Genomic DNA, 24,943 nt, shown 5'->3' with positions numbered 1-24,943 from the left:
TATCAAACTACATTGTGTAAATGTTTTTACTTCAAATTATTTCAGTAATGTTCTTAGTTTATGCTTTATGTAATCGTCTGTTGAGAACTGTTTTACTGCCCATTGTTTCAAATTTCTGATCAGCGTCATATTGTAATTAACTGCTTAATATGCCTCTTAATCTATAAAAACAAGGGGTTTAATTCAATATTAATCTGAATTATATCTAAGAACGATATAGTATATGGCCTTGCATGATATTAATAACGGATCTATACAGTGATCTAATTCAATCATGTAAAACCATAGGATTGACTTAAGTGCATATTGAATACCACGCCAGTACGTTTAAAATGAGACGGCATACACAGTTTCAATGAAACAGTTAAATAAACACTGGGTTAAGATGCAGACGACAAACTGAACATAATTAATTATTTACTTGTATTTATTTAAAAATACACTGTTATCAATTATTATGAGTTGAATAATAATACCCTTTTAGGTTATGTTACTATAGTACGATAATGCTTTTGTTTAAAATCTCGCTATCTTACAAACGATTCAACTGTTTGTTAATTTGATATTTTAAACGTTTTCTATAAATACAAAAAGTGGTATGGCGAACTACCTTGACTACAATGTTATCTTGCGTAACATATCAAAGGTATTTGATAAACGGTGACTAAAAGGGGGAATATAAACATCAATAAGGGAATATATAAATTAGCTAAGGCCTATTTTAAGCGCATTGTGTTCATTTCCGCTTACGCAATATATCATTTCCACAGGGTTCCAACTGTGTTAAACGAGAACAGGTTTTATGACGAGTTTGTGTAACGGAGGCTGTTAATATGAACTAAGATCACTGCCGAGCATTGTTGGTAAACTGTGCAGATAAAGAAGGTGTTTTGAACTTGCTTCAATGTATCTTTGTTAATAGCTGGAAAGTTTGTTACATCGTTATTTACAAAGTCATTAAGAAATCATAAAATAGGAACTGTTTCCTTCAAACTAATGTACTTACGACCCATCTGTTCAATTTGTACAATGAAAACAATCAAAATGAAATATTTTTTAGATATTACCTTTTTAACAGTAATAGTTTTGTTACTTTTTTGTATTACTTGTCTCGGTTTATATGACGCTATACACGACACTTATGTCACGATATGGTCACGGTTTATTGGAAGATAAGGAAGACTCGGAGATATCGTTTTTGCGAGAAATCGTCTTAAATAGAGTCGTATCATTTAACCGAAAAGTATCCGCTTATAATGAAAACAACAACAACAAGTCCAAATACGAAATTTATATACATTTCAGTCGAGCTAATTAAATATTATGGATATTTACATTTTCTTATCTCATTGACTTCGCATTTGGTTAATTAGAAAAAAATATTTTCTGAAGCAACAATGTTGATATGCATAATGCAATAAGTACATATATTTCCGATTTGATTCATGTTTTAGTTTATGCATTATTTATTTCATAAAAAATGCATTGAAACAACATGTATTAGATATAATCATAGCCATGAATACAGAGATAGCTAGTAGCTTAAATCATTACCTGTACTTGATCTCACCCTTTTGATGTTTGTTTTGTTTTTAAATATTATTTCTGTATTATTTTAGTAAAACGACCAATGTCTCAATACTATATTTTAGTTTTCTCTTTAAAACAGGCCCAAGTATCACCTTAATATTTCAGTCATTTCTCAAGCATAAATACTACTTGAGTAAGATTTCCCAGTTTCTTGTTATTACTTACAAAACAATGTTTTCTCAAAAATGAACCGCATGCTAACTAAAATAATTAAACCACATTTATAAATATTTAAATCGACCATTTTCACTTATTTGCCATAATGGTAAGGCCCTTCGGGTCAAGTACAGTTTCAGTTTGCGTTCTTGTAATTTACATTAACTCGCAATTGAGTAAAAATAGTCTTACAATTTATAATCATATCTCGACTATAAATAAATAAATTTATATATATATATATATATATATATATATATATATATATATATATATATATATATATATATAGGTTCCGTGCCTGCTACATGGCTAACAGTTTCTATGGTTGATTTATAGAAAATGTGACCAAATTTGTATAATTCATCATTGGAAAACTGAGACATTTAGGATACTATCAAATAGTTCAGGAAATCGAAAAAATAAACCGTTAAATGTGTAAAATTACGTTTCCTTTAATTGTGTAAACGAAAACATCACACTCCATTATAGTTCTTAACGAATCATACAGACACTTACGAAACTCGAAAATTCAATGAGTGGTCTTACACAAAAATTGTGATTGATTCTGATTTTTCAATGGAAAGTAATCGATTTAGGATATTTCCTTGTTTTATTTCAGACAAGATTGCATTGGCAACATTGTAAAATGAAGTAAATATATTAAACATATGTAGATTAATGAATCTTCATGTCCAAAATACGATGTTTCTTACTATTCTGACGGAGTCAATTTGTGTTGGGTGTTGTTGGCTCGGTGAAATCTGAGACACTTTCTATATGTTTCAGTGACACAATCTCGTCATTCAACCTTTCCCCGTGTGACTGAGTTGGAGCGCTGTGATATAGTTTTAACTTACGAACGGTTTTCCATTATTCTATTTTTAGAAACTGATCACAGCTGTTTCCAATGGTTTAAGACCGTGAAACCGGTGAAATTTGTTATGAATTCAGAATACAAAAAAATAAAATAAAAAAAATCTGATCAATTTTTCTCATTAATTGAAGAAGGTTTTAAAAGAATTCTATAAATCAGAAGTATTCATCGGTATTAAAAAAGACATGTCTTCTTCAAAAAATCAAGAAACGATTATGCATTATACGTATTGATATTTAATGTGTTTAATTAATACTATTAAAATGCTTTTTTTCCGAATATTCAGAAGTTTAATTTGCATATTTTGTAACTCACGTAATCGATCAGTCTTAAATAAGTCCGCTCTTATTTTAAGAAGCGCATTTCAAAACTAAATAAATAATATACAATTTAATCTTCATAGTAAATTTTATAATAATATTTACATCTTGCTGTATTCACGCCTACATTTATGTCATTTGCTTATATGTAGCATGATCTCATTAATTGTCCTTATGACTATACAAGGAAAGAAATCATTGGGATTCCAGACACAATATTCAAACGTTTGAGATCATTGTAAATGTTAGTGAACGATGAAGAAGTAAAGTATATACGTTCGTGATAATATGTGTATGATTTCGCTATGGTAAAAGTGTCTCATTCATCAAAGATCCCAAAGGGACCTGAACGGATAACTAAAGAGAGGCCTATCAAAACTATAAACAAAAATGTGGACCTAAGGAGATCGCCACGGATCAGATTTGCCGTGTCTAAATTACATTACCAAAGACGGAAGAAAGGAAAAATAAGGGATGTAGCATATTTAGAAGTAATTTTATCTGAGAATCACAGTTTGTGTGCAGCAGATTTCAGTGCAATTATTCGATGTGTTCTGTTCATTTTTCAAGAGTTTCCGGTATATTTTTGTAACAAAGGCAGTCGACGGAGCTGTTTCGTTCTATTTGATCCACAAGAAGTGTTCGATATTACAGAGGAAAATCAAAATGTACAGAAATGTTCCTATCTCCCCGAGGTACCTTTTACGGACTTTTTGGTAAGGACGTCGAGAACTGCGGACTCTTTCTTGGTTCTAAGTAAGACGCCAGAGTGCCAGCGGCTGTTTGAAAAGCTTCAAAGGTACGTTGACCATCACTTCTGTCCATATAAAGTTGATCTGTCAAAGAAACAGTTGACGGACTTGCCATATGAAGATGTCTTTCTGCACAACGTGTTTTACCATGATAAACATATGTTGGTTGAAAACTGGAGCTCTAACACGACTTCCGGAACAAACAAGAACAGTGATGTTGTTGTTTCGCTGAAAGGGATTGACGTAACTGTTTTCCCCCATGACAATACCTCTTTTGCAAATTCAGCATATCCATCAAATTTTAACAAGAGCATAGTGTACAATGACGGTGAATTGCTACCAAACCCGTCGCCTTGGCGGGCAGGGTTTGCGTTGAGTGAAGATGCAAATGCGCTTAAGCAGAACAACATTTCCACCTTAGAGAGCGCTAGAGCAGATGATAATTCACGAAGCAACAGAAAACGCCCTCGCTATCCAGGGAAAATTACCGTGGAAAATAGATTGGACACGTTTAACGCATGGCCGCATTCAGCACCGACACCACAAACACTTGCAGTAGCTGGCTTCTTTTTCACGGGTGATTATATTTGAAGCGTTGCCTATAATTCCTTTATTTACATATGTGGGTGTACATATGTGGGTCAAACAGTAAAATGTATTGATTACTTTAAATATTTTATCAAAAATAAAACGGTTCTATTACAAACAGTAGATAATATAACAGTTTGGGGTAAAAAATAAAAGTATTAATTTTATAACATATATGTAATTCTTTTCTGCGTTGATTCAAGGCGACGCGGACCTGGTTCGGTGCCACCAGTGCGGTATCGGTCTCAAAGACTTCAGCCCGATTGACGATCCAATGTCAGAGCACATTAAACATGCTGGCAGTTGTGACTTCCTCATTGACTTGTATGGGGTAACTGCACTGGAACAGAAAAGGGTATTCATGAATTTACAATGTAATACATTTTCGGCGCTATAATTAGGTTCATATTAAGGAAGTTGAAAGATATACATAGTATGTAAAGTATTACACAACCCCTGGATTATAAAGTACACCTTTGTTGTGATACAAATTTACGTTTTTCAGTGTCTTATCAACGACCCCGAAGCAATTAGAAGACGCCAGCTAGAATCGTTCCAAACACAAAAAGCCCCAGGTACTCTTTGATCCGTCGTTTTGGAAACCACTGTACTTACGTGTATTTTATAATTATTATTGTAATGTTTTGACTCATGTAACACAAAACCACATATCGGCATCCATTATGTGACACACGATAGCATAATTTCTTTTCATATATCTTCAATTACCCGGATAGTAGGTGCGGTTAATATGACTTGTGCAACTTGATCTTGGTGCTAATTGAATCATCACCGGACTCCCACATACGCAATGAATCATTCGTCCGTATCCGGCGATACAATAAAATAAAAAAAAATGTGACATTTTGGATTTCCATCGTAGTTTCGTGTTATCAAATTCATCCAAAATATTAAATTAAAAATTATATTGTGCACGCATTTACATCGATGTCAATTATTCAATATTTGTTCAACCTTGATAGATACCAAATACCGAAGACCCGAGTACGCGAGTTATGAGGCCCGCCTGTCAACATTTGATGGCTGGCCGGAAGAGGTTCTCAAAGGCCCTGCCAGTTGGCACACGCTGGTCTCTACTTTACAGGTACGAGTATACCTTATTAGGGAAAAAACAATTCCTTCTTATTCCTATTCTTAGACGGATTACGAGTAGCTTACGCTGCTCAGTTGTTGCTGCTGACATTCAGTTCACTTACAGTGGGCGTGACAAAGTCGTTATTGGACGCTAGGCACGAATTCCTCGAATAATCATTAATTTATAAAAATAACCTCATTTTGCTGTAGCGTGTTTAATTTTCTCATGATTTGAAGACTCTTGAGACGCTTAAAGGAATTTGTCTAAATTAAGTTTAAGTGCTTTTGTATAAAATAAATATGATACTTTAGCTTGTTACGGTGAATATGTTTGCAAATAATTTAGTCAATATCTTTGTTTAGGGCCGACTTGAACTGCGGGTCAATAATGTCCGGTCACTTTATGTTGACAGAACATTTAAAGGCTACATTAAAAGTAGGATTGTACAAAGATCCTATCTCTTTACCTGATGTACTTAACATTGTCTTGAAAAACGCATACATATGTAAAACTATTCACTATTGTAGATACCCTTGTTTAGTGTACCCTTTTTATTTTACAACCATTGTGAAAATTCATTGCAGCATTTTATTTATAACTCTCGTTGACACTATGATATGTGAGAGTGTGGTCTTGTGTTGAGGTTGTTACTGGAGTACCTGCAATATTTCAACATGCTTTCAGACCATAAACCAAACTCTCATGCACCAAGAATAATGGCTGCACATGAAATTGTAAAGAACAGCTTTAGGGGTGTTGACTGTCTCGTCGTTGTTTAAAGCTGCAGTCTTACAGATTGACCATTTTAACAACTTTTTTTTGTCTTGGAAAGAGCAATTGTTTGCGTTAGTATCTGCAAACCAATGATATAAGACTGCTGACAAAAATCAGATCGTAGATTTTCATACTTCCGTTAGAAAATCAATGTTTTATGGCTGAACCGTTACTAACGGTTTAAGAAAAATGCATAAAACATCATTTTTTGTACTAAAATATAAAAATCTGCGATCTGATTTTTTGTCAGCAGTCTTATATAACTGGTTTCTATGGATTTTCGCAAAAATTGGCTTGTTCCAAGACAAAAAATACAAAATTGTCAAAACTTTCAATCTGTGAAAGTGCAGCTTTAACAGGGACATATATTTGATGGTACAATACTTGTTAATTAAGTATGTACAATATTTTAGGTGTTGAAGATCACGTGCGGTGTTTCGCCTGCGATGGAGGACTGCGGCAGTGGGATGCGGGAGACGACCCTTGGGTTGAGCACTGCCGCTGGTTTCCGGCCTGTTCCTTTGCCAGAAAAACCAAGGGGGACCAATATATCGAGCTCATTCAGGCTTCCGTCGACCAAGGAGAGGATTTTTCAGAACTGGTGAATAAATTCATTTCTTAGCAAATCATGTCACAATAAATGTAAATAAAAGATGAATGAAGTAAAGAATTACCTATCCTATTTACCTACTCATTTACCGATTCGTCGGTTTCCAAGATTTTCAATATTTTGAAACCTAAAAGATAAGGAATATTTACTGTAAGTTTGTTTTTAATTGTTTTTAATTAAAACACAACGTTTCGAACTAATGTATGGTATGCTCTCAGCGAGAGACACTCAATCAATGACAATTAATAATGTTCATTTTCAATTGACATGCACGTAGAATATGTCATCAATATGCAATGAAATCACTGCGATGCATTATTTAAAAGGTTTAAGTTACATAAGTTTGAAGGTTATTCACCTCTTTGCATTATTTATGTCATCTGAACATTCATACCGTTTTTATTATCCAAATTATTTATTGACAACTCATGGCATGTCTTCTTAGCCGCAATGATATTACATTTGTTTTAAATTGTCATTGCTATGTTATTTTCATAGGAAGAAACAAGACCTGTGCTCCAGCATCAGGAAAAGTTTCCCGAAGACTTCGTGACTTCCGGTATAGACAACATCACGCTTGGGCGCGCGGAGCTCGAGGAACACCGTCGCACGTGCATTGAGGATCTTGGCTTTCCAGCAGAAGAGTTTGAAGAGGCCCTCATTGAGCTTAAAAAAAGTGGTAATATGCCAATTTCATTAATTACCCAGATTTCAGCAATCAGGAAGTATACTGATTCCCATTTCAGAAAATATTCATTTCAGGTAATATACTGAACTACATTTCCAGGGAGTATACATTTTAGGAAATATACTGATTTCAAATTACAGATTTACTGATTTTCAGGAAATATGCTGATTTCCATTTTGGAAATTATCCTGATTTCCATTTTCAGGAAATATTCTTCCGACATTGGAAGATCTTATCTTCTGCATAGGAGATATCCAAAAACGGAATGAAATCCTACGAGTTCAACTGGAAGCAGTAACAGTGGACACCCCAGGTATTATTTGACCTTCGATCTGCTGTTAATACTTGTTTTATAAATGCCCGAAAATGTATTTATATAACTCGGTCAAGTTTCAAATTCCTAAATATATATAATTATGTGACAAAAAGCAGCACGAGATCGTTCGCAATTAAAAAATATAACAATTATTAAACCTGATATTTAATTATTTTACAGAAAGCATACTTGAAGAGAACGCTCGCCTAAAGCACATCTTGAAATGCCAGCGGTGTAATGACAACAACGTTAACGCACTGTTCTTGCCATGTGCGCATCATCGGATGTGCATGGACTGCGCCAGCAAATACGACGTCACCGTGTGTCCCATTTGTGACCGGCCGATCAGGGAAATCGTTAAAACCTTCATGGGTTGAAAACCGCCGAAAGACTCATTAACTGACAAATATTGCAGTCAGAATACAGGAATGAAAAGGCAAAAACAATCCTTGTTTTTATAAATCAGTATAAGAAACGTATATACACAGAATGCATTAATCAGGATTTATTTTGATTGTTCAAAATTTTTCTATTTAATCCATATATATAGAGTTTTAAGAATACTCCAGATTCCTATAGAATTTGAAACAAAATTCTTGAGGATTGATTAAGTATGTCATTGAACATTCTTATTTTGAATAATAGGGCAGATATCTCTCATCTTGGGTCTTTGGGTAAGTTCCTTATATAATAGTTTCACCAATTCTAGAATATTTTTAATATCTTGGATCTAATTGGATCTATTTGATTTTTTTTGACATGTGATGATGAAGTATCTTCAATATTTTATGTGGTTTAATTATGTGGATATGACAAATACGAGGGTCAGTGCAGATATCTTGTATACTTTTGTTTTTAGGATATCATTTTTATTGCATGTATTTAAATTTTAGCTCTTTAACTTATTTGAATATGTTTCTGTTAAAAAAGAATTAGTGTGTATATGTTGTTGTTGTTAAAATTGTGTTGCTGTTTTTTTCTTTCTGTTGCGTTTGGTGGTCTTTACACCATCAAATGCCGAAGTAATCCTACACATCGTGTAATCATGCGCCAAATATGGATATATTAGTACCCATTAAGATTCGTTCGATAATTTTTTTTATTTCATTTTATAAATAATTGGTATTGATGCTTGGCTTATCCCATAATTTCTCCATTGCAAAACAAATCCCATCGTAAGCATATATATATATATGCAGATTCGTTCAATACAAAATAGGCATCATAGAATGCACCAATTCCAAAGGCTAACCAATATCAGATTTAAAGTACATTTTTTTCAAATTAAGAACTCCTCAAACGAGGCCTTATGCCAGTGATGTAGTTAGTATTATTAGTCCATTTAAATGTCCAACTTAGGTTATAGTTGTTGGAATGCTTCAACGCAAATTATTCTCCATTGCAAAACAAATCCCATCGTAAGCATATATATATATATATGCAGATTCGTTCAATACAAAATGGGCATCATAGAATGCACCAATTCCAAAGGCTAACCAATATCAGATTTAAAGTACATTTTTTTCAAATTAAGAACTCCTCAAACGAGGCCTTATGCCAGTGATGTAGTTAGTATTATTAGTCCATTTAAATGTCCAACTTAGGTTATAGTTGTTGGAATGCTTCAACGCAAATTATTCGCAATAATTTACCTGTAGCATTTTCATCACTGATTTTTATTTTATAAATATATAATGCTACAATATATATATATATATATATATATATATATATATATATATATATATATATATATATATATATATATATATATAAATATAATTGATGATGAATTAGCCATTTGTTATCAATACTTAAACCTACCGTGCTCTCTGTACTGTGTAATAATGTCTGCATCTAAATTGTTCGCTTCTTGAAGCTGGAAAAATAAGATATCTTGAAGTTAATTGTGAGGATCTACATGCATTCAATACTATGTATCCTTATCATAGGTGGACCCAGGATAGACGTTAGAGATGACGTCACTTACCCCTGCCTCAGAACCGAAATGTAAATGGCATTTCATGTTTGCATGTATATTTAATTCCTTGTTGCAATTTGAGCGTATTTTTTTTTTAAAAAGATTCTCCGATATTGACATAAAAGGTAAACATCAACATTTTAATACGGGGGGGGCAGGTGCACACCCTCCTTAATCCGCTACTGATTAAGTCAACGGTTCTGACCGTTTATATTTACCTCCTTTGCTTGATGAATGGACGCCTGGTTCAGCCCCCAATTTCTCGAAACTTCTTAAGTCCCTTATAACAGGATTAAGCTAATCTCACTATTTTTGTTGTTCTATAAAATGTGTTCTATTTACTTCTTAAAGAATTTTCAGAAATTATGTAGGAAAAATCTGTATGATTATCAGAATAAACCATTTTTCATTTATCAAAATCCATTTTCAGTATGTATTTTGGCTAATTGAAATAAGCGACTTAAGCCTGTTAAGCTTAAGAAGTTTCGAGAAATTGGGGCCTGGTTCTCATCAATGTACTCATCCCCCTCGGTGGGCTTGACAAAAGGACAGCCCGAAAACTCACGGCAGTGCTCAATCCAATTGTCTCCTCCTTCTTCCAACTGCTGCAGACAACCGTCACACGCAAAACAAAACACCATGTCGCCGAGCCCTAGTCAAATGGTACAATAAATTCACCTGTTTAGGTTTTCATTCCTTTTTTAATAATAAATTCAACGTTAAAATAAACTTCCTTCTGAAATTTTGAAAGTTTTTTTAAACCAACCTGTACTGGTTAGCGACCCCTTTTCGGCCGGAAATGGAGGTTTTTCCTATGTTACTTTTGACACATTTGCACGCAAAATAAAAAATAATCTGATGGTTCACGACCCCTAACACCATATAAGGGAAAAAAATCGTTCAAGTTCGTTAACAGCTATATGTATTTGCTAGGTGTAACTTTCGAAAATATTCTAAACCGTATTATTAAAGATAACACGGACATCGTGTTTAAAGCAATTCCAATTACCCTCGTTTTACTTCAAGAGAGTTTATGAGACGAATGATATTCAAGATTAGTTTTGGTGAGCATATAATGCATATTAAAGAGAGTTCGCCATAGACAACAAAACATTCCAGTTTTCCAGCACTTCACTCTAATCTATTTGGGATAGAAATATTTTTAAGGGTTAAACATAATATCTCTTCACATTGGGAGTAATTCAAACGTATTCGTCCATCTTTTGTTCGTGATGACTAATTTATTAGAAACATCATTTTAAAAATAAATTGATATTACCGGCAATGAGACATTTCTTTTTCTTTGGTCTCAAAAAGTGATATTACCGTGCCTACTTTGGTTTTCCTAATTCCGGGTAAAACCCTGTACGGCTTGAAAAAGGGAGGGTTGCAATAGGTAATCTTAGGAATCGTCCTTGTTTTGGAAATGTAGCCCTGGTAGTTTTTCTGCCTATCACGTAAACTGGAATCGTTCAATGTCGATGTTGGCTTCATCGTTAGTACGTGATTTCTCTGGAAATCTCAGTAGTTTATTAATCTGTAAAAACAATTTTCGATATTTTATTTGCAGTTTTAGAAAGATATAACTTGATATTCCGTTTAGTACAATCATTAAATATGCACCCTTTCCTCCAGAAAAGATTTACCACAATTAATACGATTTCTTAAATATATCAAAAGATAATTAAATGTCGAAAACAATGGTTCAAATAAAGACAACTGTGTTATATTTGAAAGAGATCAAAACATGGTCTTTCTATACACCATAGTATAACGATAGTATGTAAAAGTAGATCTTTGAGCACTCACCAATCATTAACTTTTTTTTGCGTTTTCAGCCATTAAAAACACGGTTACAATCTTGTTATCTATCAGCAAAAATATATTGTAGTTAAAGGTTTATTACCCCCCAAAAAATGTTTGCGCCCCCTCCCCCTAAAAAAATCGTCAAAGTTAACTTTTTATTTCAATTTAGGAGAAGAAAGTAACAAAATACGCCCAAAATGCACCATTTCGGACTAGAAATTGATAAAATGTTCTCACCCCCCCCCCCTCAAACACACACCTGCCAACAATTTAAACCAAATAGATTTCGTTTCTGAGGAGGGGGCACAAGTTAAAAGGATACCCCCCCCCCCTAAGTCATGCCCCCACTAAAGTCGAATACTGGAACCGCCCCTGTCGACCACCATATGTTGACAACTGTAATTATTTGGGTGTAAACGCACTGTGTTCCCGTCAATAAATTATTATTGAGCGATGGTTTTCTTTTGCACTTCAGTTATTACAGCATTGACACATCAACATTATACATAAACTGATTTAAAGGTGATGTATTGAATACTTTAGCCCCGCACATGAGGAATCCCCTATCCTATAAATTCGAAACTGTTTTTCTCCTTGAGATGATTCTCCTTTGTTTTAAACGCCCGTAACTAAATACAGGACTTATTATGGTGGCTTTGAGGGTTGGAAGGCGGCTAAGACGATGATGTCTGCTTTTAACGTTGTTTTAACTTGTTGGTTTTTTTTTCAAATCTAATCTTTACCAATCAAACAATGGATAGCCCTGACAAGCTTTATCACACTCTTGCGTGCGTAATATATCAAAGGTACTTGGTAGCCAGCCAAATGTTCCGATTTATTTAATATTGTTACCTTTTGACGAAATTGACTTTGGCCGCACTTTTCTTCAACATAACGACTTTGAGTAAATAAAAAGCTTGAAGTACCAAACTGCAATATTCAAGTGAACAAAGTAATCAAAGGCAAATTTAACCGTTTTGCATTTACTTTCGTTTTCGCAATATCTCATATTATCATATTTTTAACTTAAGACCGGTTTTCCGTCATCTATTTTGAAACACAGATCATCAATCAATGATATAAATACTGTGATACCTATTAACTTAAGTTTAAACATATCACGCCATACATATGGGCTGTGATACCGTTTTTGAAATCGTTATTAATTTAGAATACAAATATAAACAATATATATATCTTATTAATATTCTTTACATACTTCTATACATCAGTAAAAGTTATTGCTTTCAAGACGTTTTATTGTTTAAATAATTCATAAACTACTATACATTACAATTATTCAAACCAAACCTTAAGATATTAATATGTTATATTAAATAACATTCTAATAACATACTGGTATCATACCAAATATCCAGAAGTTCACATTGCATATTTCATCACTCAAATCATCTTTGTGTCCGATCTTATTTAAGAAGTGAACAAAAACTGCAAATAGTTTTATTCATATTACAAATTAAATATACATACTACGCCTTGCACACAATTTCATCCGCTAATCGGTAATGCGACCTAAATGCGTCGTCATTGAGACGTACAATTTAACCCAGTTAAATAACATGCATAATCAATACATTCATACATGTATGATTACGTGTTTCTATTCAGTATTGGGATTCCACTGTGGCTTAAGGGTTGTCTGGTATTGATCATAAACTCGTAATAAAGTGACTAAAAAGTGGTGTGTTTTCGCTTGTAATACTATGTGTAAAAATCCTATATTATTAATTGATTTGATATGGCAAACGTGTCGAATTCAATCAATGCGAATCTTAGAAAATCACCATGGAGAGGAGTAACAAAGTCTAAATTCCACTATCAACGACGGAAGAAAGGAAAAAAGGATGTGACAATTTTAGAAGTAATTAATTTCGAGATTTATAATGTGTGCGCTGCAGATTTCAGTACTTTCATTCGGCATGTACTGTACAGGTTTCAAGAGTTTTCGGTGTATTTTCGGTTTAATGGCGGTGAATATCGCTGTTTCGTAGTGTTTGATATACCAGAAGAGTTCGAAATTACAGAGGGGGATCAACATGTACAGACATGTTCTTACTTCTCCGATGTACCTCTTACGGACTTTGTTGTAAGGACATCGAGATCTACGGGGTCTTTCTTGGTACAAAGAAAGACGCCAGACTGCAAGCAGCTGTTTGATAAGCTTCAGTTGTTCGTAAAGATTCACTTGTGTCCATATAAAGTTGATCTGTCGAAGAAACGCTTGACGAAATCCCTCTATGACGAGGACTCTCTGCACGACTTGTTTTACCATCGTGGTCATATGATAGTTGAAAACAGGAGCTTTGACACCACTTACGGAACAAACAAGAACAGAGATCTTGTTATAACGCTGAAGGGAATAACAGGAACGGTTTTTCCCCATGATAATAGTTCTTTTACATATTCAGCATTTCCAACAAGTTCATACAAAAGCATAGTCTACGAGGGTGGCATATTGTTACCAACTCCTTCGCATTGGAAGGCAGGGATTAGCATGGGCGAAGATGCAAATGCTCATAAACAAAACAATATTTCAACCCTAGAGAGCGCTAAGGCCGAAGAAAAACTACGAATGAATAGAAAACGGCCTCGCTACCCAGGGAAATGCTCCGTGGAAATCAGACTGGACACGTTTAACGCCTGGCCGCATTCAGCACCTACCCCACAAATGCTTGCAGTAGCTGGCTTCTTTTTCACGGGTGAATATGTTTGTAGCGTTGCCTTTTATTCCTTAACTTACGTACATTGGTCTAAATACGGGTGTCAAATAGTAGAACCTTTTGATTAAGTATTTAATCTAATAAAACGGTTCTTTCACAAACAGTAGATAGTATAACATATTTTGGTAAACATAAAAGTGTGTATGTTATAACATGTTATTCGTTTCTACGTTGATTCAAGGCGATGCGGACCTGGTTCGGTGCCACCAGTGCGGTATCGGTCTTAAAGACTTTAGCCCGGTCGACGATCCAATGTCAGAGCACATTAAAAACTCTAGCAATTGTGACTTCCTCATTGACTTGCATGGAATTACTGGATTTGAACAGAAAAGGGTATCGTGTTTTTACAATGTTTAATCATTTCAGCGCTGTTTGAGGCTTAAGATTAGATCAATTTGGAACTTATCTCGATCATAAAAAGGAATTTAAATAGATATATAAGTAGTTTTGATGTTTTTGATATTCACTTTTTAGAATAAATCGTATAGAATTATTCAAACGAAGCAACTGCTTATCTTAATTTTCAGAAACCTTGGGTTATTGAATTTATTCACCAACTTGGCGATATTACTTTATGAACAGGTTTCACTTATCTATATTGCACAAACCTGGTAGAATTGAACACAGCAACGTTGTCATACAAATTTAAATGTTGCAGTGCTTTTTCAATGATCCTGAAACCGTAAGAAGACTGCAGCTGGAATCGTTCCAAACACAAAAGGCACCAGGTACGTTTTGTTCCGTGATTTTGAATGCCAACTTTTTTACATGAACCAAACATTAAAGTATTGTTTTAACTCAAGTAACTACAAGACACATATTGACACTCCTATTACGTGTCACAAGATTCGTTTAGAAGGTGCGATAACTATTACTTCGTGTCACACTCATTGACACCCCCATAACGTGTCACAATATATTATACATCACACCACTCATTGGCACTCCCAAAACGTGTCACAATATATTATACATCACACCACTCATTGGCACTCCCAAAACGTGTCACAATATATTATACATCACACCACACATTGGCACTCCCAAAACGTGTCACAATATATTATACATCACACCACACATGGGCAATCCCAAAACGTGTAACAATAAATCATATATCACACCCCACATTGGCACTCCCAAAATGTGTCACAATATATTATACATCACACCACACATTGGCACTCTTATAACGTGTCACAATATATCATACATCAAACCACACATTGACACTCCCAAAACGTGTCACAATGTATTATACATCAAACCACTCATTGGCACTTCCAAAACGTGTCACAATATATTATACATCACACCACACATTGGCACTTCCAATACGTGTTACATTATATAATACAGCACACCACACATTGACACTCCCATTACGTGTTACAATAAATAATACATCACACCATACATTGACACTCCCATTATGTGAAACAATAAAGTATACATCACACCACCCATTGACACTCAAATTACGTGTCACAATATGTTATACATCAAACCACACAATTGCACTCCCATTAGGTATCACACTATATAATACATCAAACCACCCATTGACACTCCCAATACGTGTCACAATAAATTATACATCAAACAAAACATTTGCACTCCCATAAGGTATCACAATATAACAATATATAATACATCAAACCACCCATTGACACTCCCAAAACGTGTCACAATATATTATACATCAAACCTCACCTCGGCTCTCCCAGAACGTGTCACAATTTATTATACATCAAATCACACCTCAGCTGTCCCATAACGAGTCACAATATATTTTACGTCAAATCCCACCTGGGCTGTCCGAAAACGTTTCACAAAATATTATACACAATATATTATGCATCGAACCACATCTCGGCACTCCCATGACGCGTCACAATATATTAATCATCAAACCACACCTAGGTTCTCCCATAACGTGTAACAATATATTATACATCAAACCAGACATTGACACTCCCATTACGTGTCACAATATATTATACATCAAACCACACCTCGGTTCTCCTATTACGTGCCACAATATATTCAATACTAGTACCCCAAGCCACACATTGACATTCATATTATGTGAGATTATGTGTTATGATAGCTTACATAACTCTGTTTTGCAGAACTCTTGGGGCTAATAACATAATCATTGGATACCTTCACGGAACTTTACTGACATCTGAGATTTACATGGTAGTTTTGTGTAAATAGTTTTGTCCAAAATATTCATTTAAATATCATAGTATGCACGAATGCCTAATAAGAACCATTGCTCAAATATGTTTTTATTAACCCCAATAGATATAACATATCGAAGACCCGAGTACGCAAGCTATGAGGCACGCCTGGCTACATATGACGGCTGGCCGGAAAAGGTGTCTCAGAAGTCCTACCAGCTGGCAGACGCTGGTCTGTACTTCACAGGTACAAGTTTACCATATTGGGGAAAAGACGTTTCCAATGTTTCTTATTCGGTGTGTGTATACCACGTGATAAATTGCGTCATAAATGCTTCGAATCAATACTTTAAACAAAGATAACTTCAACATCTTAAATGAAACATAGTCAGTCTACGCAGCTTACGGAGTCCCGCCTTCGATCTCTTACCAGAGTTTGATTGAGAGTTTAGTTTCTTAAAACACTTCGACAAACCTTTTCACCAAACGGCCGTCTGACGGAGCACTGTCAAAACGTTATTTTGGAAACAGGTTTGCCGAAGTGTTGGATGAAACTAATCACCTAATCAAACTTCGGTAAGAAAACGAAGGCGGTGATCCTTAGCCGACATAGACTGCCCTTTGTTTGATTTAAAATGGTGTAGTACAAGAAAATCTTTGATTGAAGTCTTTATTTTAAGCAAAATGTTGCCTTCCGACGTAGCATACATGTATATGACGTAATTTATCACGTGGTATACAAACACTGAATTCTTAGACAAAAAATGACAGGCTTAGACAACTTATATTGTTACTTACAATTCAGCAGAATGTGCCCAAGTCGAACTTTGCCATTAGTCCGTAATTCCACGAAATATTTAGAGTATTTCATAACATGGGACAAAACTGAGCTAACTTATCACTTGTTGCTGAAATTGTGTTATTCTTGTTTTTAAACAATTCCATTAATTGTGGTAAATCTTATTTGGGAGTAAGAGAGCATCTTTAAAGGTAATTATTTTCAATATGTTCAAGTGATTTTGTTAAATGGAATGAAATACTTCAGCTTGTTGCCCTAATTCTTACTTTTTCGAAGAATTTGGGAATATCTTCCTGTCCAGTCAAACTTTGTTGAAATGACATATGAAGGTTAAATTATAAATTTGTATCCAGTTGTACGTCGTGGTGGTGGTGTTAGTTAATTATACTCCGGGTCCCAGAGTGACAGTTCAACCACCGCACACCTATCCTGGGCAGAACCAGTACTAGGTGCCTTCACCTCTGCAAAGAACTGACAACTTCTGTACATGCCATGCATGGCGGTGGTACAGTGCGAATGGTCGTAGAAAGAATTTCATAACCAACCACAACAGAAGTGACGTGGTCCGATTCACAGTCCAACGCTCTACCGACTGAGAAAACCGGGCGGACTAATCTAGAACGTCTATACATCTATTGACTATTAATACGTCAGGCATTAAAAGAAAGCCGACTGCCACCGTCAGCGATAAGGCGTGTAATGGTCCGCTGTAGGCGGCGGATATGCGTTCATAGTATACCATTCCGTTCTAGACGGAAGTAAGTTCATAGTACGTATGTTAACTTGGTTGGTAATATGTAAATTAGCAAACCCTGGGTTCTGTATTGATTGAGAATTAACTACTGTAAATAAAGATCAGCGGATCCCTTCAGGGTCGAGCATGCTTTTCTCTAAAGGGACCTGTAGGTGTTTGCTGACGTCGCACGTTACAGGCGTATTCTTTTATGTATTTACTTGGAACTAACTACTAAGGGGCAGGCTTACACATCCGCAAAGGATTCATACGCAACAGTGTTCATTGGTTTTTCAACCGGCCAAGTAATTCATAGCCTTAAATTACACTCTATGAAAAGTTACTGTTCGAAATAGCTTTTTAGTCGGCATGAATTCCAAATAATTTCTAGCTTTATATTACACTCTTTAAAAATTAACGGTTCGAAATAACTTTTTGCGTGGTATAAATTTGATGTCACTTCGATGCAAAAGGCATAATGATCGTGTTTTTATGAGATGAGAGTACGCCTTGCAAAATTATTTGACGGGGTAGTAAGTATAAGTAGAAAACATTATTCAAGTTTGGACGACCACGGGAGAAGACCCTTTGATAGAACACTGCACTGTTTTCCGGGCGCTCCGATATATTTTAACAAAATACAGATATTAACAGACCGATTGACTTAATAACATACCTTAAAGGGACATACGAATTGAAGGTATGATACTTATTGATAAATTATTCGTTTTATAGGTGTTGAAGATCTTGTGCGGTGTTTCGCCTGTGACGGAGTACTGCGACAGTGGGATGCGGGAGACGACCCATGGGTAGAACATTGTCGCTGGTTTCCGGCTTGTCCCTTTGCCAGGAGAATCAAGGGAGACCAATATATCGCACTGGTTCAGGCTTCCGTCGACCAAGGGGAGGACTTTTCAGAACTGGTGATTAAATATATTTCTACTAACAAAACTATTAAAATAAATTAAGAATAATGAAATTATCAAAGGTATTTTCTATCTATGTATCTACCTATTTATCGAATGTACGTTTTTTGCACCATATCTATTGTCTATATACTTTTGGTCAAATGAATTTACTGTTCGACAATTATAGTTTATTTTACCAAATTTAAAACCCTTTAAACAAAAGCATCTTTATCTTGAGAACTATAGACACATTGTGACACAATTACAGATAAAACTCTTAAAACACAATATGTACAATGTACACAAATGATTAATTTCACAATGATTTAATTTAAAGCACTTTATACACTCCTCGACAGGCACCTAATCAGTTACAATTAACCATGTTCATATAAATTGGCATGCGCCTTGTATATTTATTTAATGATGTCCGGTGGTTTATTGAATTATAACAGTGGAGTTTATCTCCATAATTTCATCGTTTGAAACCGTGAGTTTATCGCAAGATAGTCTCCCTGTATTTTATTGTAAAAATGGCCACATAAACGCATATAATGCCGGAAGGAAAAGGCATTGACGTTATTTAATTTCATTTCCAGTATGACGTCATTTCGTTGAAAAGTCACTCGTGAAATCTTTCTTTTGGTACAAACTAGGTGAAATACATTGCATTACTTAAACAATTAAACAAACTTACAATTATCCTCCTTGTCATCAATTTGCAATGTAATCACTCCCCTGTATTATTTAAACAATGTAACGTATATAAGGTTTGAAAGTTATTACCCTCTTTTCAAATGTTACATCATCTGGAATTTCATATATACTTGTCAAATAAATGATTGACAACTCATGCCTTGTCGTCCTTTCCTCAAAAGAGCTTCATTTTCTTTGAATTGTTATTCATATATTACTTTCATAGAAGGCAACAAGACCTGTGACCCAGCATCAGGAAAAGTCTCCTGAAGACATCGTGACTTCCGGTATAGACAACATCACGCTTGGGCGCGCCGAGCTCGAGAGACACCGACGCACGTGCATTAGGGATCTTGGGTTTCCAGCAGAAGAGTTTGAAGAGGCCCTCATTCGACTCAGAACAAGTGGTGATTTTTAGTATTATTTTTTCAGAAAAAAAACGGATTTCTAGTTCAAGATTTATACCAATTTCCTTTTTAAGAAGATGTTGTGTATTTCCAAATAGATCTTTTTCTAAACTTATTAACCTTTTTAAATTTCAAATTATTTTTGGCAACATTGTTTGGTTCAAAGTGAAGTGTAAAAAGTGTTTGGTTTTTAATCAAGGGAAAGTAACCGAATTCGATTTTAAAAGTAGATCTAAAAGTAGATATTTCGCTCCTTATTTTGCAGTAAAAATATCAAATCGATACGTTCACGGTTGTTATTTCACTGATAAAACTCTATATTTCACGTGAAAGAAACTGATTTCCATTTCAGAAATTTGCCATTTTAGGAAATATACTATCTGGAAACATAATTAATTTCAATTCAGGAAATGTACTGAATTCCTCTTCCATGAAGTAAATTTGATCCAATATCGAAAACATCCTGATTTCCATTTTCAGGAAATATTCTTCCAACATTAGAAGATCTTATCTGCTGCATAGGGGATATCCAAAAACGGAATGAAATCCGACAAGTTCAACAGGAATCTGTTACAGAGGAAACCCCAGGTATTGATTGACCCACGATATGCTGTCATGACCTGAAAAATAGTGATATAACTCTCACATTTTTTGACAAGTTTCAAATTTCTTAATGTAAATAATTATGTACAGAATACATGTATTGCCTTTAAATGTATAACACATATTAAACTAGAGACTTACTCATTTTACAGAAAGCATATTTGATGAGAACGCTCGCTTAAAGCACCTAATAAAATGCAAGCGGTGTTATGTCAACAACATTAACGCACTATTCCTGCCATGTGCGCATCACCGGATGTGCATGGACTGCGCGAGCAAATATGACGTTACGGTGTGTATTGTTTGTGACCGGCCGATCAGGGAAATCGTGAAAACGATCATGGTGCTAAAAAGTCAGGAACAGGAATGAAAAGAGATTTTATATTTACATGTTAAAGCAATGTATAAACAAGTTTTACATATGTGTTCACAAATATTATTTTACATGTGTGTGTGTGCGTGCGTGCGTGCGTGCGTTCGTTCGTGCGTGCGTGCGTGCGTGTGTGCTATAAAATGTGTGTGGTGTTGTTTTTAATAACATTACTGTATACATCTTTTACGAATGATTATGTGCCATACCAACATACCTCATATTGCTCGTATTGCATTCAAATATCTCCTTGAATTAACTCATGTTATCCAGACAAATGTAGTGCCTTAAAAACCACAATGAAACTATACATGCAAACCCAGTACTTCCCACGGCAACCCGAGAAGAAAAAGAACGACATCAGTAAACGTGTGCTCTAACCCAGCTTTCCTTGTTCCAATGAATAAAACAGACGTTCACGAGCGCATTATCATACACCATAAAAATGGGCATCTTCAGGTTGAACCTTCATTAACAAATGTTTATGTAATTACGTTTTCAATCTGCTAAGCTGTCCAAATTAAGTTTCTTTGTGTTTAACACATTGAGCTATTGCTTTTTTGTCGAGTTGAGTAAAATATATTGTTCATGTATTGTACTTGACATACTACACGTGTAAAATGTGCTAATGTGTAGAACAAAACTGTTGTAGTGAAGATCGAACACACGTAGCTAGAAAGCAAAACATATAAAACTTATATCATATCAAATCATCCACAGGGACTCATACTGTATTGAATATATTGATAGCATCAGCTGATAATATCAATCAACTAATCACGCTACAACCTGTTACTGAATCGCTTTACGAACGCTTTTCGAAATAAAGGACTTCAAAGACAATATCTGAGCATATATCAACTGTTTAAGGGTTTCATCTTGCCGTAAATATCTTAGTTTAAACAATCCAAATGATTTTCCACACCCAATTCTGTTAATAATTTCAAATTTGATCAGGTGCAAGTAAATGTTTGATTCCTATTGGATATAACAACCCATGTGACATTAAATAATTTCTCTATGAAGTATTCGTGTATGCTTATTAATAATTTTAAAGGACTTCTTTTTTTACAACCTATTACGTCACATCATAGGAGGAAGTTGTTTATATAAGTATTTGTTTATTATTTATTTTTTACATTTTTTACATATGTGTATTTACTTTGTTGAAATATATTTGTGGTTTAAAATAAGCAACAACTAAACAATAAACCTTTAAAAGATATTGATCTTGTTTGTTATCATTATTATTATTATTATTATTATTATTATTATTATTATTATTATTATTATTATTATTATTATTATTATTATTATTATTATTTTTATTATGATTATTATTATTAATAATGACTATACATTAATTGCGGATAAATTGAAGCTGAAAGTTCGTCTGCAGCACAGTGTAGACATGGCAGATGATCTGTCTGCAGCGCGTTCAGTAAAGATGTTTGCGGCGAACGTTCGCTATTTGGTTTCCCGCTTAACGTGTATGCGCTGCGTTGCAACAGGGATACAAAACAAAACGTTTGCGAGCGTTTTGTAAACGCTCGCCTGACTGAACGCACTGCAGATTTCGACTTATTTTATCTTTTTGGTAGTTTTGAGTTTTCTAGGCCAGGAAAGAGTATTTTTGCATACCGGACGTGTGTTTTTGGTCATGTGACCGGTTCTGGAATATAAGTATCTATCATGTGTTTCCGGTACGGATTGAAAAATCCTACCCTCGGGCAAGCCTCGTTACCGGTTTACGCGCGTGCCCTCGGGTCGATTTTTTCTATCCGTATCGGAAACACATGATAGATACTTATAAGAAAATTGCTGTTGTTGCTGAGATTTCTCCAGATATTGAAGAACTGATGAATATTTCGTTTTATGATTTGCATGAAGTTAAAAATAGAAATGAAAGTGAAAATGAAAGTTTAGATCTAGGTCAACAGCTTATTGAAAGTAATGACACACATTTTGAAACCCTTATTGTAACAAATAAATACTGGTAAAAGAATAATCTTATACAAGGAAAAATGAAAGATATTTTATGGAGTTCAAACAAGTCGCCTTTACGTAAATATCTTACCTGAAATGTTTTGTTTATCATTTTCGAAATGGGAAAAATGAGGAGTCAGCAGCCACTGCTGGTATTGCAACTACATGTAAATTAAGCTCCACGTGTCCCGAACACGCCGATGTATTCATACGCGTGGGAAGGCTACATACTACTTGGAACTATCGAGTGATGAATTGCGGTTCTTGGATAATGGCAAAATAAAAATGATCTTTTATTTTTGTAGTTGTAATCATAAGTACTGAATATTATTTTTCTGCGTTTCATTGATGTATGGAGTGTCGGAAAAATTACACCTTATTTATACATAAACACCTGCAAATTAGTTTTTCCGACACTTCATACATCAATAAAACGCCGAAAAATAATATTCAAATCTTAATTCAAAGCCCGTAAAAAATAATTTTAAAACGATGAAATAGTCCCTCTAACAGTTACATTGTTTTTATTGGATTATAACCATTCCAAATACTAAAACACAAATAGAGTAACGAAATACAGCTTATTGCCAGATAACGATGTGACCGGCTATTTCGATGCGCCTATTATCATAAATATGTACTGGTTAATTGATGTTAAACCTCCGGTTAAACATATTTTATCAAATTATCATATCACAGATTGAAAGGTTTTTACATTTGATTAATCATGGCCTTGCACTATGACTATATTTTAAAATTTCATGTAAACACATCACAACCAAAGTTGAAAACTGAAAAACCGTTCGCATGTATATATCCTCTAAATAAGAGACTATTTTCAAAGGGGTTATTGTACTTAAAATGAAACTGTCATAATAAGATTATGTAAACTGCACATGTACTTGAAATGTGAAGTAAATATCGAACTGAATGTTTGATCAATATCACTCAAAAGTATGTTTGCATACATGTGTATGTATTGATTTTAATTACGAGTGTCACTTTAAAAAATAAAATACCAGTTTTATAACATTAAGTTCCTGTTCAAATTTTCACGGATCAAGGACCTTGGTTTCAAGGTAAGGTATGAAAAAAATTAATATAAATGTAATTGATAATGAGTTCGAATATTAACAGAAAAAGAATTTTCACGAAAATTTAATCAACTATATATGGTATTGTTTTTTTAATTGGTTATACACATATTGAAAGCCCTCATCACAGAATGATCTCCAATAATAATTTAATGTGTACATTATTCAATACATGGAAATATATCAAAAAGTTGTCAAAATAACCACATGTGCACATAACGACTTACATTGTCTTTCATTATTTAGTAGCTGTTGAAACCGTCAACATAAATATCACGCCTCCAACAGGAATGACGCATGAAATACTACGGTGTTAGTAGGTGACCCGATATTAGATATAAGAGGCGCAGGAAACAATATTCGGGTTCAAACTTCGCTCTCACCCGACAAGGTTTACTTTGCCTCGTATATATGACAATTGTTTTACACGGACATCTAGTTTGGAAGTGCCCTCATTTTATTTCAGGAGAATTCATGAGGCGCAGCTATACAAGATTGGTAGGGCAGGCCAAAGCAAACACACCAAAAACAGTTCACACAACATGCCAAACATTTCAGTTTTTTTAAACATCATTTATTCATTTAGTGTTATAATGATTTTCAAGGAATAAACATAATATTATATTCTACACTTTTGGTGTGCCTGTTTTATATCATTCAATGGCTATTGTAAGTGATGTAAATAACTTGACAGAAAATCGATTTTTCTGGGATCTCAAAAAATGATTTTACCTTTGCAGTTTTAGTTTTCCTGCTTTCCGTCAGAACCTTGTCCAGTTGGACCGAACAGAGGGTTGTTATAATTAATATGAGAAGGTGTCCTTATGGTTATGTAATTTCGGTAGGGTGACGGACGATCACTTAGA

At 34.5% G+C, this 24,943-nt stretch overlaps 1 protein-coding gene and 1 long non-coding RNA gene across 3 annotated transcripts in view; one reads left to right on the top strand and one right to left on the bottom strand.

Annotated features, from left to right (window-relative positions):
* Positions 1-2,717: 2,717 nt before the first annotated feature.
* Positions 2,718-24,943, top strand: part of LOC128237713 (uncharacterized) — a 28,015-nt gene continuing 5,789 nt past the window's right edge. Inside the window, exons 1-16 of the mRNA XM_052953294.1 lie at positions 2,718-4,272; positions 4,487-4,638; positions 4,789-4,858; positions 5,267-5,388; positions 6,567-6,754; positions 7,106-7,112; positions 7,262-7,442; positions 7,657-7,764; positions 13,312-14,274; positions 14,477-14,628; positions 14,954-15,023; positions 16,606-16,728; positions 18,749-18,936; positions 19,844-20,024; positions 20,505-20,612; positions 20,780-20,995. Of these exons, the coding sequence (XP_052809254.1) occupies positions 3,249-4,272; positions 4,487-4,638; positions 4,789-4,858; positions 5,267-5,388; positions 6,567-6,754; positions 7,106-7,112; positions 7,262-7,442; positions 7,657-7,764; positions 13,312-14,274; positions 14,477-14,628; positions 14,954-15,023; positions 16,606-16,728; positions 18,749-18,936; positions 19,844-20,024; positions 20,505-20,612; positions 20,780-20,995 (3,853 nt within the window). The 5' untranslated portion in view covers positions 2,718-3,248. The remainder of the gene's footprint in view (positions 4,273-4,486; positions 4,639-4,788; positions 4,859-5,266; positions 5,389-6,566; positions 6,755-7,105; positions 7,113-7,261; positions 7,443-7,656; positions 7,765-13,311; positions 14,275-14,476; positions 14,629-14,953; positions 15,024-16,605; positions 16,729-18,748; positions 18,937-19,843; positions 20,025-20,504; positions 20,613-20,779; positions 20,996-24,943) is intronic.
* Positions 9,569-13,115, bottom strand: LOC128238172 (uncharacterized). 2 transcript variants are annotated; one of them, XR_008261640.1, is made up of 5 exons: positions 12,923-13,115; positions 12,407-12,484; positions 11,075-11,285; positions 9,967-10,400; positions 9,569-9,646 (listed from the first exon to the last, which is right to left on the bottom strand). It is a non-coding gene; the product is annotated as an uncharacterized LOC128238172 (long non-coding RNA). The 2 variants fall into 2 exon arrangements; XR_008261641.1 differs by lacking the exon at positions 12,407-12,484.

Source organism: Mya arenaria, chromosome 6 (genome assembly GCF_026914265.1).
Source record: "Mya arenaria isolate MELC-2E11 chromosome 6, ASM2691426v1".
Lineage (NCBI taxonomy): Eukaryota > Metazoa > Mollusca > Bivalvia > Myida > Myidae > Mya > Mya arenaria.
Note: the sequence above shows the minus strand (reverse complement) of the source record. Positions and strands in the feature narration are given on the sequence as shown.